At 48.1% G+C, this 18,289-nt stretch overlaps 1 protein-coding gene across 2 annotated transcripts in view; it reads left to right on the forward strand.

The window, feature by feature from the left end:
• Positions 1-11,565: 11,565 nt before the first annotated feature.
• The window catches only part of TM2D2 (TM2 domain containing 2), a 72,631-nt gene continuing 65,907 nt past the window's right edge, over positions 11,566-18,289 (forward strand). Inside the window, exon 1 of one of the 2 annotated variants that reach the window (XM_085634575.1) lies at positions 11,566-12,671. In XM_085634575.1, coding sequence (XP_085490701.1) covers positions 12,445-12,671 — 227 coding nt within the window. In that variant the 5' untranslated portion in view covers positions 11,566-12,444. The remainder of the gene's footprint in view (positions 12,672-18,289) is intronic. The other variant, XM_085634574.1, reaches the window with a different exon arrangement.

An 18,289-nucleotide genomic window follows, 5' to 3' on the forward strand; every position in this document is an offset into this window, starting at 1 on the left:
ACCCGCTGTGCGCAGCCTCCCAGCACGTCCCGAATAGCAGCGCTCCAGCAGGCCGCCCAGTCTTATCTTAACAGAAACAGAAAAGCAAAAGCGCAGTAGACACTCACCCTGCACCCTGTCTCGAGTCACAGCGAAAAGGAGGTAGTGCCACTGTGTGACCCCGAACCCTGCAAGGCCGCCTCTGCCTCTAGCAGCGCCCAAGAGATAAGGAAGAGTGTGCCCATCGTCAAGCAGTCCTACAGACCTCAGGGGAGGCCGCCTGCAATGCACCCGTCTTGGACAGAGACGTCATGGCAGCCGCCGAGTGCATAGAAGCAAGTTTCAAGAACCATCAGCCCCATGGAACGAGGCCCGCAGCGTGAAAAGCTGCCGGGTTTGTGATGGGAATAGCCCCTCACCTACCTGCAGGACCCCATGGCGGTTGCCCTCACCTGCCTCTGACGAACGGTGCAACTCCGGGCCATCTGCCTCGCTTTCAGCAAGAAGAAAGGCTGCCGTATCAGAGAGACAGCTGGCTAAGACCGGGGGCACACTGCCACCTAGTGGTGGCCTGTGGCACCGCACCCTGCCACAAATGCACTACACCAGCCTGACATGGCCAAGACCTTTGACAAAAAGGCAGATATAGGATCGCAGTGACAAGAGAAGCCCAGACAGGAGACTCCCAACTCAGGGCTCCACACAAAGGCATCCCAGCTCGAGGCAGCACAGCATAAGGAAAAGCACAGCACCTAAGATGGTGAAGAAAAGGTGTAAAAAAAAAAACCTGCCATGGAATCACAGATCGCAGCACCTGTGAGGAGGAGCACAGCAAACATCGCCAGCAAGGCTGCCCCCAGCTCATGCGGGGAACAAAGACAAAAACACAGGTTTTTAACCCCCACAAGACTCTGCTCATCGGCCAGCCAGTACCACAGCAAGCAGCCAGAGAACTGCTTCCCCAAACCAGGGACAAAGTGTATTGCCGTGAAGGAAGAGGCCCTACAGCGAGGAGAAGTTCCCGATGCGACATGCGAGTGTTACCCCACTGGTGGCTGTCAGTTATTGCAGAAAGGGCATAAGAGCACTGACTGCCCCTTTTGCAAAGCTCAGAGAGAGACTTACAAACCCCACAGAGAAGCGCTAGAAATGCAAAGCATGACACAAACAGCAACACCAAAGATAGCTCCACTAGCAAGAGTGGACGACCAGCCAGACAGCAACTTCTCAAAGGAACTGTCCCCACCAACAGCACAAGGAAGGCTGGTGCAGAGAGCGCACCCCCAGTGGCTACCCAACGTCACAGCGCTTGAGAAGAGCGCACCACAAGCCCTTGGCGGTGAGCTACCACCACCACCGCAAGGAAAAAGAGCCGACACGCACGGTGCCAAAAGAGAGCGTCCTGGCAAGGAAGAAGCACGCACAGCCCAAAGTGCGTAACACACGCGACCAGAAGAATGTCAGTAGAGGTGAACACCCAGGAGGAGTTGAAACCTCTCTGCCATGAGGAGAAGAAACCTATCTGAAGAAAGAAGCACTGCTTGAATCAGCAGGGAGATTCCATACATCTCCACAGCAGCAACAGAGCCCGGAAGGGGACAAACGCAGCACAGTGTCCTCCCTCACACTGCCGCAAGCAGGAGTTGTCAGTGACCCAAGGCTGACGAGAGGAGATTCGTACACCACAAGTGGCCAGCCGCCACCACAGCTCACCACTGCCTGTGGAATCTATTCCCTGGAGAGGGAACACCCAGAGTAGGAGCGGTAGGAAGCTGCCTGAAGAAGGAGCACCCATGAAGAATGGCTGCCCGCCATGCAGCCGAGAAGAGCGACTGAAGGTTCGCTTGAATGGTCCGGAGACCATTGAAGTTAATAGGCCCGTTGGCCTTGTTAGAACATGGTGCATGTCACTGCCCCAGAAGAAGAAGAGTGGAAATCGTGTCACCCAGAAGAGCTGGACACCCGCAGGTGTGTCAAAGACAACAAGAGGAGAAGCTCAAGGACTTGTAGCACCACAACCCAAGAACACCTCCAAAGACACCAGACGGACACCATTTCCCCCCTACTTAATCCACCTTTCTTACAACCTGAACTACAGATCAACTCGCCTTACCCTTCCCCTTCCCTCCCCCTTTCTCCTCATCCCTTTCCTCTCTTCCCCTTCCCTCGTACCTTCAATTCTGTTCTTACACCTCCCATCTCTCTACAACCTACACTCCCCCCTCCTATGCCTCACATCCCTGCCTCCCCTTTTTGTAATTCCATCCTCTTACCTCCCTCTGACCTTACAGTCCTTCCTCCTCCTATGCTTCACAACCCTGTTTCCCCTCTTGGTTCTTCTCCTCTCTTCCCTCCCTTTGACCTCACAGTCCCTCACTCCTCCCACAACTACCATTTAGCCTAACCTCCCCCAAACTGCCTGGTGCCTCTCCCCCTACATTCACCTTCCATAGCCCATGGTACCTGGCCTGCACCCTCTCTCTTCTCCCCATTCCTCTGGCCTTCCATTGACCTCCCCCCCTCCCCCCCTGTACAGCTCCTTCTCCTCTCATCTTACCGTATCCCTGGCCTTCCCTTAACCCCCTCCTCTCCCCCTCCACCTCTCACCCTCCCCTTCTACTTCTCAATTTTCTCCTCCTACTTATGATCTCTATTCTTCACCTCTGCTCAACACCAGTAAAAATATCACTGTAACCCCATCCACTCCTTTCTACCACCATCTCTCCCCACCTTTGATCCTTGCACCCAAACACTGTCCCCAGTCCCCCTCATCCCCCTGTTCTCCTTCACCTACTTCACTCCCTCCCCCACCTTTGACCCTCGTAACCCAACACTCTCCCCAGTCCCCCATATCCCCCTGTCCTCCTTCGCCTACTCGACTCCCTCCCTTACCCATTGAGCCACCCAACACTCCGTCCTCAGCCCACCTATCCCTGGAAACTAAACTTGATTCTCTCATCTCTTCCATTTCCCAGCTTGAAGCGTCCATTTCACTCTTAAGTGCTAAGAAATCCCCCTCCCCTAATAACCTCCCGAGGAGTTCCCTGTTCCCGCGCCCGAATACAGCCAACCACATTCTGTCCTATACAGACATCACCAACTTACTGGCTAGCTACAAGACTACCAACGTCAATCCCCCTCCACTCTCCTCTCCTAACAATTCCACTCAATTCAGCATTCAGACCATCTCTTCCATCAGAACTTACCAGACTCCCACTCAAGGGCCACCCTCATTCAAGAATCTAATCCCTATCCCCTTTTTCAACCTATACACTCCCATCACCAAAACAGTTGTGTCAGAGCCACATTGTATGCACCACAATCTCGACATGCTCTTTCTCACTGAGACCTGGTTTAATGACTCTTCTCACACTTTGTTTGATCTTCTGATACCTACCGACTATTCTATCCTCAGAAACGACAGAACAGACAAGATTGGGGGAGGTGTTGCGATTATCATCAGAAACTCCCTTCAAATTAAAGCCTTTCCCTCCATCTTCTTCCACACATTCGAATGCCTATCCCTAGAACTTCAAGTTCATCACGGCTCACCCTTCAAGTTCCATGCCATCTACCACCCGCCGGGTAACTGCTCTTCTTTCATGGAGAAACTCACCGACTTCATTAGTGACCAATATTCACAAAGCAACAGGCATATCTTCCTAGGTGACTTCAATCTCCACTGGGGCTCCGTGGAAGACTCGGCTGCCAACAAGCTTGCAACCTTTCTCTCATTTAACGATCTTGTCCAACACTGCTCGGAAATTACACACGCCAAGGGCTCAATTCTGGACCTTGTTATTTCTAAACCAGACCAGCTTACCATTGCTCCCCCTATCCATGTAGACTGGTCAGACCATTTCCTCATTCCCTTCCGTTTTCACCTCTCGCACATTATTACTCTCGGCCAACCTAAAAGGGCTTCTACCTGGTTCCGCAACACTAAAAACATTGATATTGAGACTGTGTGTTTCTGCTATGCGTTCACTTCCTAGTCTAGACCCTAATGCGGATGTCAACGATCTCAATCCCCATTGCCTCTCAATCCTTGCAGTCAAAATCGACAATTTCGCTCCGCTCCAAAGCAAAAGGAAAAGACCCACCCCCTCAGCACCTTGGTTCAATAAAGCTCTCTATGACGAAAGGAAAAACCTTAGAATCTTGAAGAAACATTGGAGACAATCTCCATCCACCTCCAATCTCTTTCTTTTACGTTCAGCAAGATCCAAATACCACAAGCACATCTTCCATGAAAAAGCATCACATTTCAGATCTCTCCTCAACTCAGCTAAAAACAGACCCCAAAAACTTTTTGACCTCATCAAAAACCCAAACTGTTCTCCTCAAACCATCAAACCTGAGGATGCTTCAAAGAAATCAACTGAATTCGCTATATTCTTTGATGAAAAGGTCAAATCACTGGTGGATCAGGTCACCCACCCCACCCCCATTAAGGAGCGAAAATCCTTAGTCACTTGGCAGAACTTTGCTGCCATCTCGAAAGATGACCTCCTCAAATGCATCCTCGAAACCAAACCCTCCAACCATTCTTCTGACCCCATACCTAGTGTCATCGCCATTGATTTCTATACCAATACTCTCTCCTATTGGACCAGGCTAGTTAATCTCTTCGGAATCCACCTCGGGGGGGGGGAGAGAGGGGTTATTGGCTTGGGTCCGATATCAAGGGTAGTGAAAAGTGTGTATCCTACAATGGTTGGACGCACACTGTGTTTGTTTAAATACCCCTCACACACCAAAATGGCCCTTGGTGTCATGCTTCATCATAGGGTCTTCCCGCCCCGCAGCGGGATGGGGCGTGCTACGACCTGCGACTACGCGGGAGCACTGATGATGTAGTGCTATGTGTGATGCAAGAGGGAGGGTCTGGGGTGAATGTAGGTGGGTGAATTATAAAAATGACCTGGCCTCTTAGACATACAAACTTTAATAGGTCAAGGGAGCCTGGTGCTATTAAAAAGGTGGTGTGGAGATGTCCTGCGTAATGTGCCGATACTCCTAGTGAGTCAACATGTTTCGATGCGGCAAGGCATCTTCGTCAGGACAAGATAAAGATCTCTCCTATATTTACTATGTTTACTCTAAATAGAGACTAGTAATGTTGTGATTCTTACGAATGAAAATGCAGTCAATAAAGCATTTATATACAATACCTAATGGTATGCCTTAATCAGTGTTTTTATATATGAGAAAGCAATGCCTCATGAACCTCAAGAACGGGTGGATAGGACCAGGTCACTTGCTAGTGCCCTTTGGAAGTCCCTAGCTCAATGCGGCTCCATCCCGCGGTTCCGGGGGATGGAGCCACATTGAGCTAGGTCCTATCCACCCGTTCTTGAGGTTCATGAGGCATTGCTTTCTCATATATATAAACACTGATTAAGGCATACCATTAGGTATTGTATATAAATGCTTTATTGACTTCACTCTCATCACAAGTGAACTGACGCTATGCAGTGGACGTCTCCAAGCCAGCGGTCGTGTCCTGAACCCCTCAGGTTAAACTATGAGTGCCGACCGAGGAGGTCCTGCTGCAGGCAGAGTCATTAGCCCACGTCTGACGTCTTCCGGCCACCTGTCTCAGAAGACTGATGGATCCTGTGGTGGTTTAGTTAATTGTTTTTATCCCCACAGGTTGGACTAACGTTTTGTTTGTTTTTCAATGAAGTTGGGAAGGAATGTAGTGTCCTGTGGGACACGTTCTAGTGTCCCGCAGGAAGCTGTAATCCCAGCCACTCCTTTGAGGGCTGGACACACTGCACCCCCACATCCATTCATCACAGGTGTCACCAGTGACGTGGGCCAGCAATAAAAGGGCCCGACACACGTGCTCGTGGCAAGTTACTGCTATGCATCTCCTAGTGTCTGTGTCCCTCATTTCCGGGATGTGGGCCTTGTCGAGGGTGAGCGGTACAGTAGTTGGAGTGGGTGGAGTCAGGAGGGCAGAGGAAGGGGAGGAGAAGCGGCCGGAAGTGGGCAGATAGGATAGGGACAGGGACCAAGTTGGAAGCACGTGAATAAAGCTCTTAGTAACAGTTCCCACGTGTCTGTCGTTATTGGTCGTAGACACGACAGCTGGCGACGAGGGTGGGATGCTGCAGCCCAGTGTCCCCGAACCAGTGAAAGACGTGTCCCTGTCCCCTGGTGCAACCGAAGAAAAGCGCGTTCAGTGTAGAGCGCCGGGTAGCGCTGAATCTAGCGTCACCCCCTGAGGCGTGAAGGTGAAGGAGAGAGCGGGAGCCCGACAAATGCAGGCAGCTCTTGTGGTGAATGACGGTTGCACCGGAGCGAAGAAAAGTGTGGCCGAAGGAGCGCTGCTACGCGCTGAACCGAAACCTCACCCCCGATGCGTGGGAAACGGCACGCGCGCGAGGAGTAACGTCGGGAGCCCACCCCGAGCTCGCCTTGGCAGGTAAATGACCCCAAATTGTGCGCGAAGCACTAGGAAGGTGCTGCGACTGCGGGAGTGCTGAGAACAGTGTGGCAAGCTGAATGAGAGTGACAGCCAAGACCTCGTGGGAGTGAGAGGCCCTGTGCAGCAGCCATCTTGGAGTCAGGCGGTCATCTGTGAGACATCCCAATGGAATTAAAGGGGCGGCCATTTTAAAGTCAGGCAAGAAACAAACAAGCATTTGACAAGTCAAGGAAAAAAAAAGGACGACGAGAAAAAGCAAACAAGCACCAGCCAAGGCAAGCAAGAAATAAAGACAGTAAACAGGCACCAGCCAAGGCAAGCAAGAAACGAACAAGCACGTGGGCAGACTGAACGAGCTCAGGAGTACGCTGCCATGACGTCGAATCACAATTCGCCGCAAAGAGCTGAAGTCACACCGATCATGACGGGGGTGTCACATTTGCGCCCACCAGAGCCGTTACCGCTGACGACTGGGGAGAGCATGGGCCCCAGATGGCAGGAATGGCTTGAAGACTTTGAGGATTACATCAAGGGATCAAAAGTGACCGAGGATGAAGACAAAGTGATTGCGCTGCGCAACCTGGTGGCCAAAGAAATTAGCAAGGTCATCAAAGAATTGCCTAGAGCGGACACAGGAACTTACGATAAAGTGCGTGAGGCGCTGAACAAGAAGTTCTTGCACAAAAGAAATGTGGATTACGAACGATATGCTTTTCACCAAGCCCGTCAAGGGAAAGAAGAAGTGATGAGCACTTTCATAACGCGGCTGCGTCGATTGTCCAGATATTGTGAATTTGATGCGTTCTCAACGGATGATGCTATCCGGTCGCAAATAATTGATGGGTGTCAGTCTGAGACACTGAGGAGGAGATTGTTAAGGAAGAGTCACAACCTAGAGGAGATAGAGGAAATGACCCGAGTGTATGACCAAGCCGAGGAGCAAGCCAATCGCATGGAGACCGGGCGCCCTGAGAGACGCGAGCAAGTATGTCGAGTGCAAGATAGCCACAGGCGCAGATACTCGAAGGAGCGACGGTACCCATCCCGACCATCCTCCCGCCAGAGACACACCGAGCGCAGGAGGCATGAGTCAGGCAGAAAAGACAGGAGACAAGATGGTGGACGGAAATACTATCGATGCGGGTATGACTTCCCACACAGAGAAGCTTGTCCAGCCATGGGGCAGCAATGTCGGAAATGTGGACGAACTAATCATTTTGAAGCGACGTGTGGAGAATATCGCAGGGAGAGGAAGAACGAAGGGACGAGGCCAACTCGCTCTGACACCAGACGACACCATGCGAAAGCCGTACAAGATCGGCCAAAATCGTCTTCCAGCTCGTCACATTCCAGCAGGGAGTCGAGGAGATCTCACTGGGCAAGAAGGTCACCGTCCCAGGACTCTCGATCAGGGTCTTGCGAATCTGAATACACTGTTGAATATGCCAGCATGGTCGCAGATCCGGATCAATTAAAGACATACCGAGACTGAACATAAGTGTGAGTAATCATGACACTCAGTTTGTTCTGGACAGTGGAGCATCGTTGAATTACATTCCGGTAACGGAGTACAAAAAGATGAAGTCACCGCCTCCGTTGTGCCCGGCGTACGTCCGGGTATTCACCTGGATGTCAAAGAAACCGCTCCCCTGTTTAGGAAAATTTCTAACCACTCTCCGTCATCAGAACAAGTCAGTGTCAGCTATCATACATGTGATTGATGGCCCGGAAGCTGACTGCCTTCTCAGCCTACCAACGGCAGAGCGACTTCGGTTGGTTGAGATTCTATACCGGGTCAGTGGTGACCAAGACATCTTACACAAATTCCCCAAGCTGTTCACCGGGTTAGGAAAGATTAATAGATGTCAGGTTCGGCTTCACATCAACGAGCAGATCCGACCTGTCGCTCAACATCCCAGGCGAGTGCCGTACCACCTCCAGCAAGCCGTGGAGGATGAGCTTCAAGAACTACTCGCCTCTGACATTATTGAACGGACTGACGGCCCCACCCCATGGGTATCACCCGTAGTCATAGTGCCAAAGAAAGGTGCTTCTGGAAAAGTGCGGCTGTGTGTAGACATGCGGCTTCCTAACACTGCGACTGAAAGGGAACGCCATCCTGGGCCTCACTTAAGCGATATGATTGCTGCGTTAAATGGGGCCAGGGTATTCTCAAAACTAGACTTAAACAAGGGTTACCATCAGCTGGAGCTGCATGAAAGATCAAGGTACATAACAACTTTTGCAACTCACTTGGGCTTGTTTCGATATAAACGATTAAGTTTTGGCATTTCCTCGGCTGCGGAGATCTTTCAAGAGGCGATACACCAAACTATACGCCATATACCTAATACGCTGAACTACAGCGATGATATCCTTGTGTATGGGTCCAATGTTCAAGAACACGACAAGGCCCTTGATCGGGTATGTCACGCTCTGCTGGATGCCAATCTAACATTAAACAAAGAAAAGTGCGAATTTCATCAATCCACACTCAAGTTTTTGGGGCATGTGTTCTCTGGAGCGGGGATGAAACCTGACCCTGAAAAAGTGATGGCCTTAAATGACACCAAGAGCCCTCAAGATGTCAGTGATGTTCGTTCCTTTTTGGGTATGGCCAGTTATTGCGCCAGGTACATCAAGGACTATGCCACAATTAGCCATCCACTCTGAACTCTCACAAAGCAGGGACAACCTTTTGACTGAACCCGTCAGTGTGAGCAGGCCTTCCAGGACATCAAACGGGCTGTTGAGGCGGCTAATAATTTGGCATACTTTGACCCCAAAAGGAAGACGGAAATAACTGTCGATGCTAGCCCGGTGGGCCTAGGGGCAATCCTGGCTCAGTATGATAAAGAGGAGGATCAGCGCCATATTGTGGCTTATGCGAGTCGCAGTTTGTCAGACACCGAAAAGGCGTATTCTCAACCAGAGAAAGAGAGTCTGGCTGTTGTCAGGGCCTGCAAACATTTCCATGTTTTCATTTATGGCAAGCACTTTACAATGGTGACTGATCATCAGGCGCTCGTCACCATATTTGGAAATCCCAGGTCGAAGATGCCACCTCGGATTGAGCGATGGGGTCTGCGGTTGCAGGAATACACCTACACCATACTGCACAAGCCGGGAAAATCAGCGAATCCGGCTGATTACATGTCTCGTCACCCTCGAGCCGTGTCGGCGCCACGAGCATCCATAGCTGAGGAGTATGTCCATTTTGTGGTGGGCCAGGCTCAACCTCCAGCGGTCCCCTTGGAGGCCATTCTAGAGGCTACGGCGAAGGATGTCGTTCTTCAGAAGGTACTTCGTCGTTTGCAGACAAATAGGTGGAGACACGATAGTGAGGAGGAACGGGAGGATCCTGCAAGTAGTCAAGAGCTGCAGGCGTTCCGACATGTGAGTGAGGAACTGTCTGCCACCTCGGAAGGGCTTCTGCTGAGGGACCAAAGGATTGTCATTCCGACGCAACTATGGCAGGGTATCGTTAATCTAGCCCACGAAGGTCATCGAGGTGTGGTTGCAACTAAGAGAGCCCTGAGAGAGCGAGTGTGGTTCCCACTATTAGACCAGATGGTAGAACTCACCCTCAAAGACTGTCCGCAATGCCAACTTGTCAGTCAAGGAGTTTCCCCAGCTCCTTTGCAAATGACAGAATTGCCCAGTGGCGTGTGGCAGGAACTTGCAATGGACTTCTATGGTCCTCTTCAATCAGGAAAGTATGTCCTGGCAATTATGGATGAGTATTCGAGGTTCCCAATAGCCCAGTTTGTATCTTCCACTAGTGCGGCAAGCACTGTTGCGGTGCTGGATGAAGTGTTTGCGGCGTGGGGTATTCCGAAAGTACTCAAGACAGACAATGGCCCTCCTTTTAATGGACATGAGTTTGGTGAGTTTGCGCGACATCTGAACTTCACGCATCGCAAAGTCACGCCCTTATGGCCGCACGCTAATGGTACCATTGAACGGTTCATGGCCACCTTGAAGAAGACATTTCAGCAAGCGACCGTTGAGAAAAAGGATCTTCAGGTGGCTCTCAATGAGGTCCTCAGGGCCTATAGAACAACTCCACATGCCACCACGGGAAAATGCCCTGCCACCCTAATGCTGGGTAGACCAATAAGGAACCGGATACCCAACTGGGAAGGTGCTCTGAGAGCAGTCTCACCTGCTCGCATTCATCGAGAGGTCATGTCAGCGGACCGTCGTGGGAAAGAGAGAATGAAATCGTATGCAGACGCCAGAAGGAGAGCGAGATCACCTTCCATCCATGAAGGGGACTGTGTTCTCGTCAAGCAGGAGCAGCAAAGGAAAACAGACTGTAAGTTCAGAGCTGAACCGCTGACGATCATTCAGAAAAGGGGCACCATGGTGACTGCAGAGTCTGACAGCCGAAGAGTTACCCGGAATGCGTCACATTTTCAGAAATGCACTCCAGTCATGAAAGAGTCGCTCCAAAGGATGCTGGGGCATCAAGGGAGTGATGTCAGAGAACAACCTGCCGGGGCTGTCGAAAATCAGCATCCTGAGACTCCAGGAGAACGTGAGTTGGTGGCAGGAATTATGTCACTTCGACCGAGACAGGACATCCGCAAGCCGAAACGACTTATTGAAGAACTATAAACAAGTCAGTCATTTCATTTTGTTAAAAAAGGGGAAGATGTCGAGAGTGAGCGGTACAGTAGTTGGAGTGGGTGGAGTCAGGAGGGCAGAGGAAGGGGAGGAGAAGCGGCCGGAAGCGGGCAGATAGGATAGGGACAGGGACCAAGTTGGAAGCACAAGAATAAAGCTCTTAGTAACAGTTCCCACGTGTCTGTCGTTATTGGTCGTAGACACGACAGGCCTGATGCCCAAAACCACAGCCTTGATAATATTCTCATTCTGTATTCCGGCTCCAACAGCACTTATTACAATAGTTAAGCCCTAAATCTAATTTACAGTAGAAAATATTTAGGCACAAAATAGTTAGTCACCTCCCGCAGATGGCCTTCCCTTAATGAAGCTGATATTATATAGTGGACTGGTTTCTCTAACCTAGATGAGCCGTGTGTTATTCGCTTGCCTAGTAAATAGTTCAGGCAGTCACCTTAGTCCTTTTTTTATTTCCGTAATACCTTTACTTGTTTCTTGGGTGCTAATGATCGGAGGTGGGAGTCGCTCTTAACTAATAATTTCGGAGTGAATTCTGGGTCGGCGCCATCCATCAGGCATCGAAAGCGAGCGGGACCTTTATGTCCCCAAGAACCCCCAACACGGCAAACTCGTCACTACCACAGTTCGAAACCAGTATTCTGCCTGGCCGTACAATGTCCCCTGACCAGATCTATGCCTAATTCGGGCACGATGATTGTGCCTGACTAATATGGCCGCGGTTTGCTTTTAAGCTGCCAGGCGCCAGCTGGTATATAATATTTTTGTGCTGTTTTTGGTAGGCGAACTAAACCCGAAGGTATTGGGGCGATTTACATGAGCACCAATTACAGTACACATTCATGTTTTTGTAGTTATATTGTTAGTATGGTCCTCAGCTAAACATGGCAAAGATGCATGATGGTTGGGAATGCAAACTGCAGCTGAGTGGAGACGCGGAGAGCTCGCTCTTTGCCAAAAAAGGATCTAACTAAATCACTTAGGGAAGAGGATGTGGTCCGTCGGCTAGACTGCCGACTTTGGTGCTGGAAACCAGGGTTCGAGCCTCGGGGTCGCGTCCACATCCTGTGATTCTGGTCAAATCACTCCCCATGCCTGAATGTGTAATGTAAATACGGTGCTCATGTACAGCGCTCCAATACCTTCGGTTCGAGTTCGCGCTATATAAAAGATGCAAACAACTTACATCGATTTGTACATTTAACCGTTGCCTGACCTTAAAATGTCAGCTGCTTGGCATACACCCCCTCCCCCTTCTTAAATCCCGCCCCTAGGAGGCGTAGCTGATTTGTGTGCTTCCTTCCGTAGTATTCCAGGAACCTAACACTTGAAGCTATGTAGATCAGCGGCCCTGTTTGTTGGTGACAGGTGCCCCCTGCAGAATGGCGCAGGTCTGGGCATTTAGTTACTTGCTGCTAGGTGGACAACTGCTTCTGCTACTCTCGGTGCTACTCCTGCACTGTGTCTCCCACAGTTCCTCAAGCAACAGTAGCACTACCGGCTGGACCTCAGCTTTCCCCGGTACTGTGGCCCCCAACACCTCCACGGAGCCTAGCCCAGAGAACGAATACCGGGACCCGCTCAGCCCGCTGGTGCTCTGCTCCTTCCTGTGAGTATGTGGGAGGAGGGAGTCTGATGCAGAGTCGATAGTAAAAGGGGTAGTGGCTAGCGATGTGATAAAAGGGTATGTGTGTCTGAGGAAGGTGTGTGTGCGCATCTTAGGCAGTACCAGCTCTTCTGCTCCCGTTTGCCAATTTCATCTATACTCTGTATCCCGACCCCAATGGAAATGGCAATTTGTGATGCTTACAAGCTCAGGACCAGGTTGTTCTAGTCCAGATTTAGATTTCCTTTCTATCCCTATTTTACCACGGCACCATGTCCCCCGTCCTGAACTTTACTCTCAAAGTTAGTATCAGATCATTTGGTCTAATTGGTAGAGTGGAAGCAAATAATGAGTTATACCGATTAGGGCACAAGTCGTAAACAAGCATTTGCAATGCAATATGTCCCGCATTTGTGAGAGTTGGAGCTATTGCCGTTGTAAAGGACAATGTCTTTTACCCATGTGTTTGGGTTTAGAGTGGATGTATGTGGTGTGGAGTAGATTTGAGTTGTGGAATGATTTGGCATGGTGTGCTGTGGAAATGTGTGGATAGTAATAATGTGGTATTGAGTGTACTGGAATTATGGGGATTGGGACTGTGTGTCAATGTAAGTATGTGGAATGATATTTTGTGTTGTGGTATGTTGTGGGGTTTAATTATGTGGTGTGCTGTTGAATTTTGTGGCATGATGTGGAATTCTGTGATGTGGATTGGATGTATGTGGTGTGTTGTGTAAGTGTGTTAGTTAAAATATGTGGTTTGCTGTATTCTATGGTGTGGAATTGAAACGTGTAGAGTTGAATTGTGTGGCCTGGAAGCGTGTGGCATTGAGTGAAATTATGCTGATTGAAATTATGTGGCATGGTGTGGAGTGTCTTGAGAAGGACTGGTTAACTCACTCAGTGCAATGTGGAAGAAGTAAACACAGTTTCAAAGTTTCAAAAGACCTTTATTCGAATTTGTTAAAATTCATAAAAGTACCGACACATCAAAGAACATATACATACACATAATACAAAACAGTTAAATAATTTACATTTCATAGTAACAGAGCAATTCATACAGAGGATAGACAGTAAATTCCATTAACTTATAAGGTTTTAGCAGTAGTATTTTTTGACTGAATCTGATTACAAGGACTTTCCATAGTCTTGCGTGCACGTATGGCTAGTCTTAGAAAAGTGCTAGTGCGAAATGTCAGTTCATCATTGTCCAGGGTGAGCAGCAGCATGTAGGATTCCTGAAGTGTAAGAGGTCTGAGCTTTCTAAAATATGGGGTTAAAAGCCATTTGGTATATCTCACATAATATTTACAGAAAAACAGAAAGTGCAAATCATCTTGAGTACTTGTACCGTCACAGGGGCAGGGGGTAAGGACAGTATGGTATTGATACCCCAGGGGAAAAGAGAGCAGAAATTTAACAGTTCCTGCCCTTAGACGAAACAGTAGAGATCGTTCCCAATTTGACATAGGCAGTGATAGGTAGGGTGGCATGATTTGCATACAGAGACCATTACCAATGTATTTTTTGACCCCTGATTTCTGTAGTTCAATTCCAAGCCGTTCATTACGATAAAGTGCATAGAGTGCCTTTTGAACCTCATGTTTGTCCTTTGGTTCAATAGCCGTTGGCTCAGTAAACAAAATACCTCTTCCTATTTCATTAAATATTTTAAAAACTTCTTTAAACCAGGGGATCTGTATGCCATTATCACTATTGAGGCAGTCCCTAATGATGTTTTGCGTAAGGGCAGCAGCCTCATTCCTCCAGATTCTGATCCAGAAGAGTGCTGGTCTTACTTTAATAAAGTCGTTTATGAATGGGAGGTTAAGTTCGTTATGACAGATGAAATTGGAAGAGGAAATTGGTGCTCCCAGCAGTTTCCTGCAAAAACGGTTTTCCTCTCTTTGAATACCAATGCTGCTGGCCGATCCCCAAACTTCGGCTCCATACGTAGCAACAGGGGAACACTGTAATTTAAAAATTTGAACAATAGCTTTAGTGGCGCCGATTTTCTTAGGGCGTGGGAGACTCAGGACGGAGTTGTTGGCTTTCGAGAACTTGCTCGTGGCGTGGGCCACATGCCCACTCCAGGAGCCGTTCGCAGCGAAAACCAACCCCAGATAAGGGAACTTATGGACAGATTCGAGTTTATCTGTTCCAATTTGAATAGTGCCGAGTTTCCTTTTGCCCGGCCCACAAGGCATAATAAAAGACTTTTTAAAATTAACTTTTAAATCCAGTCCCTCCATAAAATTTACAAAACTATGTACAAGCAGACGTAAGGCGTTTGGTGTACGTGCCAAAAGGACAGCGTCGTCTGCATATAAAAGTACGGGCAAGGGATTTCCTAAAATAATTGGGACATCGGGGGTAGCTTTCTTTAAACAGTTGGACAGGCCATTAATATAAATGATAAACAGCAGGGGTGCTAAAACGCACCCCTGTCTCACCCCCCTCCCTATCTTAATGGCTCCCGATACCTCTCCGCCCATACCAATACGTACCCGAGCTTTCAAGTCAGTATGGAGATAGGCTAAGAATCTAACAAGAGTGGCATCGAGACCATTTGACAGGAGAGTTAACCATTTCTTGGATCTATTCACAAGATCGAATGCGGATGAAAGATCCATAAAAGCTGGGTAAACGGGGGATGAGCGAGCAATGCAGTATTTATCTATTATCAATTTTAAGTTTAGGCATTGCTCGACTGTTCCTACCCCACTCCTAAACCCCATCTGGCAGGGGTCTAAAAAGTCAGAATCAGACGCCCATACCAGTACCCTATTATAAATTATTCGTCCTAGTATTTTTAAAGTATTGTCCAGGAGGGAGATGGGACGATAATTTACTGGGTCAGATCTGTCTCCCTTTTTGTAAATGGGGACAATAATACTAGTAGCCCAGGTGGCAGGCATGGCTACATGTGGAAGACTATTAAAAATATTTAAAAGTATTGGTGTCCAAAGATCAACGTTAAATTTAAGGATATCTATAGGGAGGCCGTCTGGCCCGGGCGCCTTATTGCCTAGGCTCTCTTTGATAGCTTTCCTGACTTCTAAGTCCGAAATCTCTAAGCCTGCTGTTTGGTTCAGGTTAGGGAGAGGTTGCTCATCAGAGGGGGCAGCATAAATATTAGAAAAATGGGTCTCCCAGGCTGTACTGGTTATGTTGCAACTAATTTTAGTAAGCTCTTTGCCCATTTCCCTCGTTCTCCTAACTGCCGTCCAAAATGGGCCGCTGCCACCCAGATTGGCGCTGATAACCAGCTTATCCCAGTGATCGGAGAGCAAATTTGCCTTCCTTTTCGATGTTTTATCTTTATAGTTTTTCCTGGCGGCTCGAACAGCGTCCTTACACCTGGGATTGGCAGAGAGGGCCTTTCTTAACTCTCTATTGGCCACGGAGCAAGATGTATCAAACCACCGTGGCTCTTTATGGTCAGTAGAGAGTGGGACTGACAGGAGAGTTTTTATATTGGTGCATAAAGCTTCAAAATCAGTAATCAGTTCTTCATTATTTGTACTGGGGGAGGAGAGACATTTCAATAGATCCGGATATGCCTCCTGAATCGTATCTATAATGGCCCCACAATCAATTCCTCTCCATTTAAGGCGAAGGCCATCAATTGAGGGTGTGATATCCCTAACTCCATTTAAATTCATAAAAATCGGACTGGATGCGAGGTTAAAAATAGCAAACAAAGGATTATGATCGCTGAAGGACGTTTGCACCACAGAAGATTTGATTAAACAGTCCGTTAACACAGGTGATGCAAAAATGTAATCGATAATTGAACCGTTATCCCTGCCCTTAAACGTAGGGGCATGAGGAAAATTCATATCATACCCTACACTCATTACATCAACAAGATTAAAATCAGAGAGTATGCTAATCAGTTCCAAACCCCTGCGGTCATTACAGTGATCAAAGTTAGTGGATCCATAGTTATCTATAAGTTTCACATTAAAATCTCCCCCGATCAGAATACTAGTCTTGATATCTACTGACATGGAACAATCAATTATATTTAAAACCTTAGATAAAGCAACAACATTTTTGTTCGGTACACCATTAAAATCATTATTGTAAAAATTGATTAAATAAATTGTGGTCTTTGATTTCAATTTATATTCCAGAATTTGAATGTTGGAATTAGCAAGGTTATCTGACTTCAAAACATTAATTGTACCGCCTGCCAAAATTCTAATCCCCGTAAAGAGTCCACCCACCGCTCGGCCAAAACTAGGTTTTAGAGATGTCAGGCTGAAACAGTGGTAGCCTTCGATATACAGGTTATCAACAGCCCAAGTCTCTTGGAACATGAGTATGTCTATGTCCTTAATTAGTTCGGTCCAGGCAGGGTCAGAGAGCTTGGATTCTAAACCTGCGACATTCCAGCTTAGGATTGATAGGCCGTGTTTGAACCCCTGGTTAATAAATGTGCACCTAGTATTCCCATTATCATAGATAGTTGATTCGTTTGAAATGGCCGGAGTGCTATCCGACAATATGATTTCTGGAACTACTATTTTAGCATGGAGTGATGCAAGTGAATTTATGATTGTGGCATCCTCTTGGTTACAAGCTTTTGCATTCTTGCATGATTCATTATTAAGGGGTATGCTCAGTCAATCCTGTTCGTCTAATGATGATAGATAGTCGAACCGATTGAAAGTTGGGATATTGTACATTGGCTTGACTTGTGTCGTCTGTGCAAACTGGAATGGGTTAGGGATTGGGTAAGACCTATCCCTGTGATTGCTCTGACGCATAGTTGGGGCTTGAAAATGTTGTGGATGGTTGGGGGTAAGAATTGGCATTAGAGGTTGTGGATGCCAATTGGGGTTGTTGGAAAAGGCGGCATTTAGGTTCTGGTTTTGGGCAAAAAAGGGTGATTTAACCCTTGCACCAAAATTCATCTCTTGGTATGAGTTAATGGGAAAATTGTTGGGAGGGTTAACCGTGGCTTGTTCTGGAGGTATCAGATGTCGATAAAAATATCCTAAGGGAAGGAGCGTGGTGTTAAATTCCCATGGCGATGGTAAAGGGGCGTTGGCTAGTGTTTTCTCTGCCCAATGTGGTTTTCTAAAACTAATAATGACACAGTCGCCCTCAAATTTTTTCCTAAGGGGTCCAATCCAACCCACCCGCTGTGTGTTAATAATCTCCCTTGCACCATCAATCGGGTAATTGCAGTTAGTAATTAGCCAGTGCAGGGTTTTATTTTTGAGTGATATGGGATTTTCATCCTGATCCTCTCTTAGTTTAGTAACATTTACTAACACTAATACATATGCACCGCATTCCGGAGGAAGATTGATGCGGGCCGGAACTTGTCTGGGCGGTTTTGGGATGGGTTGGGTCAAGATAGGATTGCTTGTAGAAATTGAAGGGTGACCTGTGATACTCGCAGTTGAGAGTGTGGTATTCGCGGTGGTATTGATGCCAGGATCCTTTCTTTTATCTGTGGATTTGCTATTAGTGTGTGGTGTTGCTGTTTTTTGTTTAGTAATTGGGCCATTGGCCAGCGCAACAGGTACAACTTTATCTGCATTATTTGGGGCGGCTGGGGGTACTTGTAAGATAGTTGTTTTGGGGCCTACTATATTGGTGAG

This window comes from Triturus cristatus, chromosome 11 (genome assembly GCF_964204655.1).
Source record: "Triturus cristatus chromosome 11, aTriCri1.1, whole genome shotgun sequence".
In the NCBI taxonomy this organism is placed as follows: domain Eukaryota; kingdom Metazoa; phylum Chordata; class Amphibia; order Caudata; family Salamandridae; genus Triturus; species Triturus cristatus.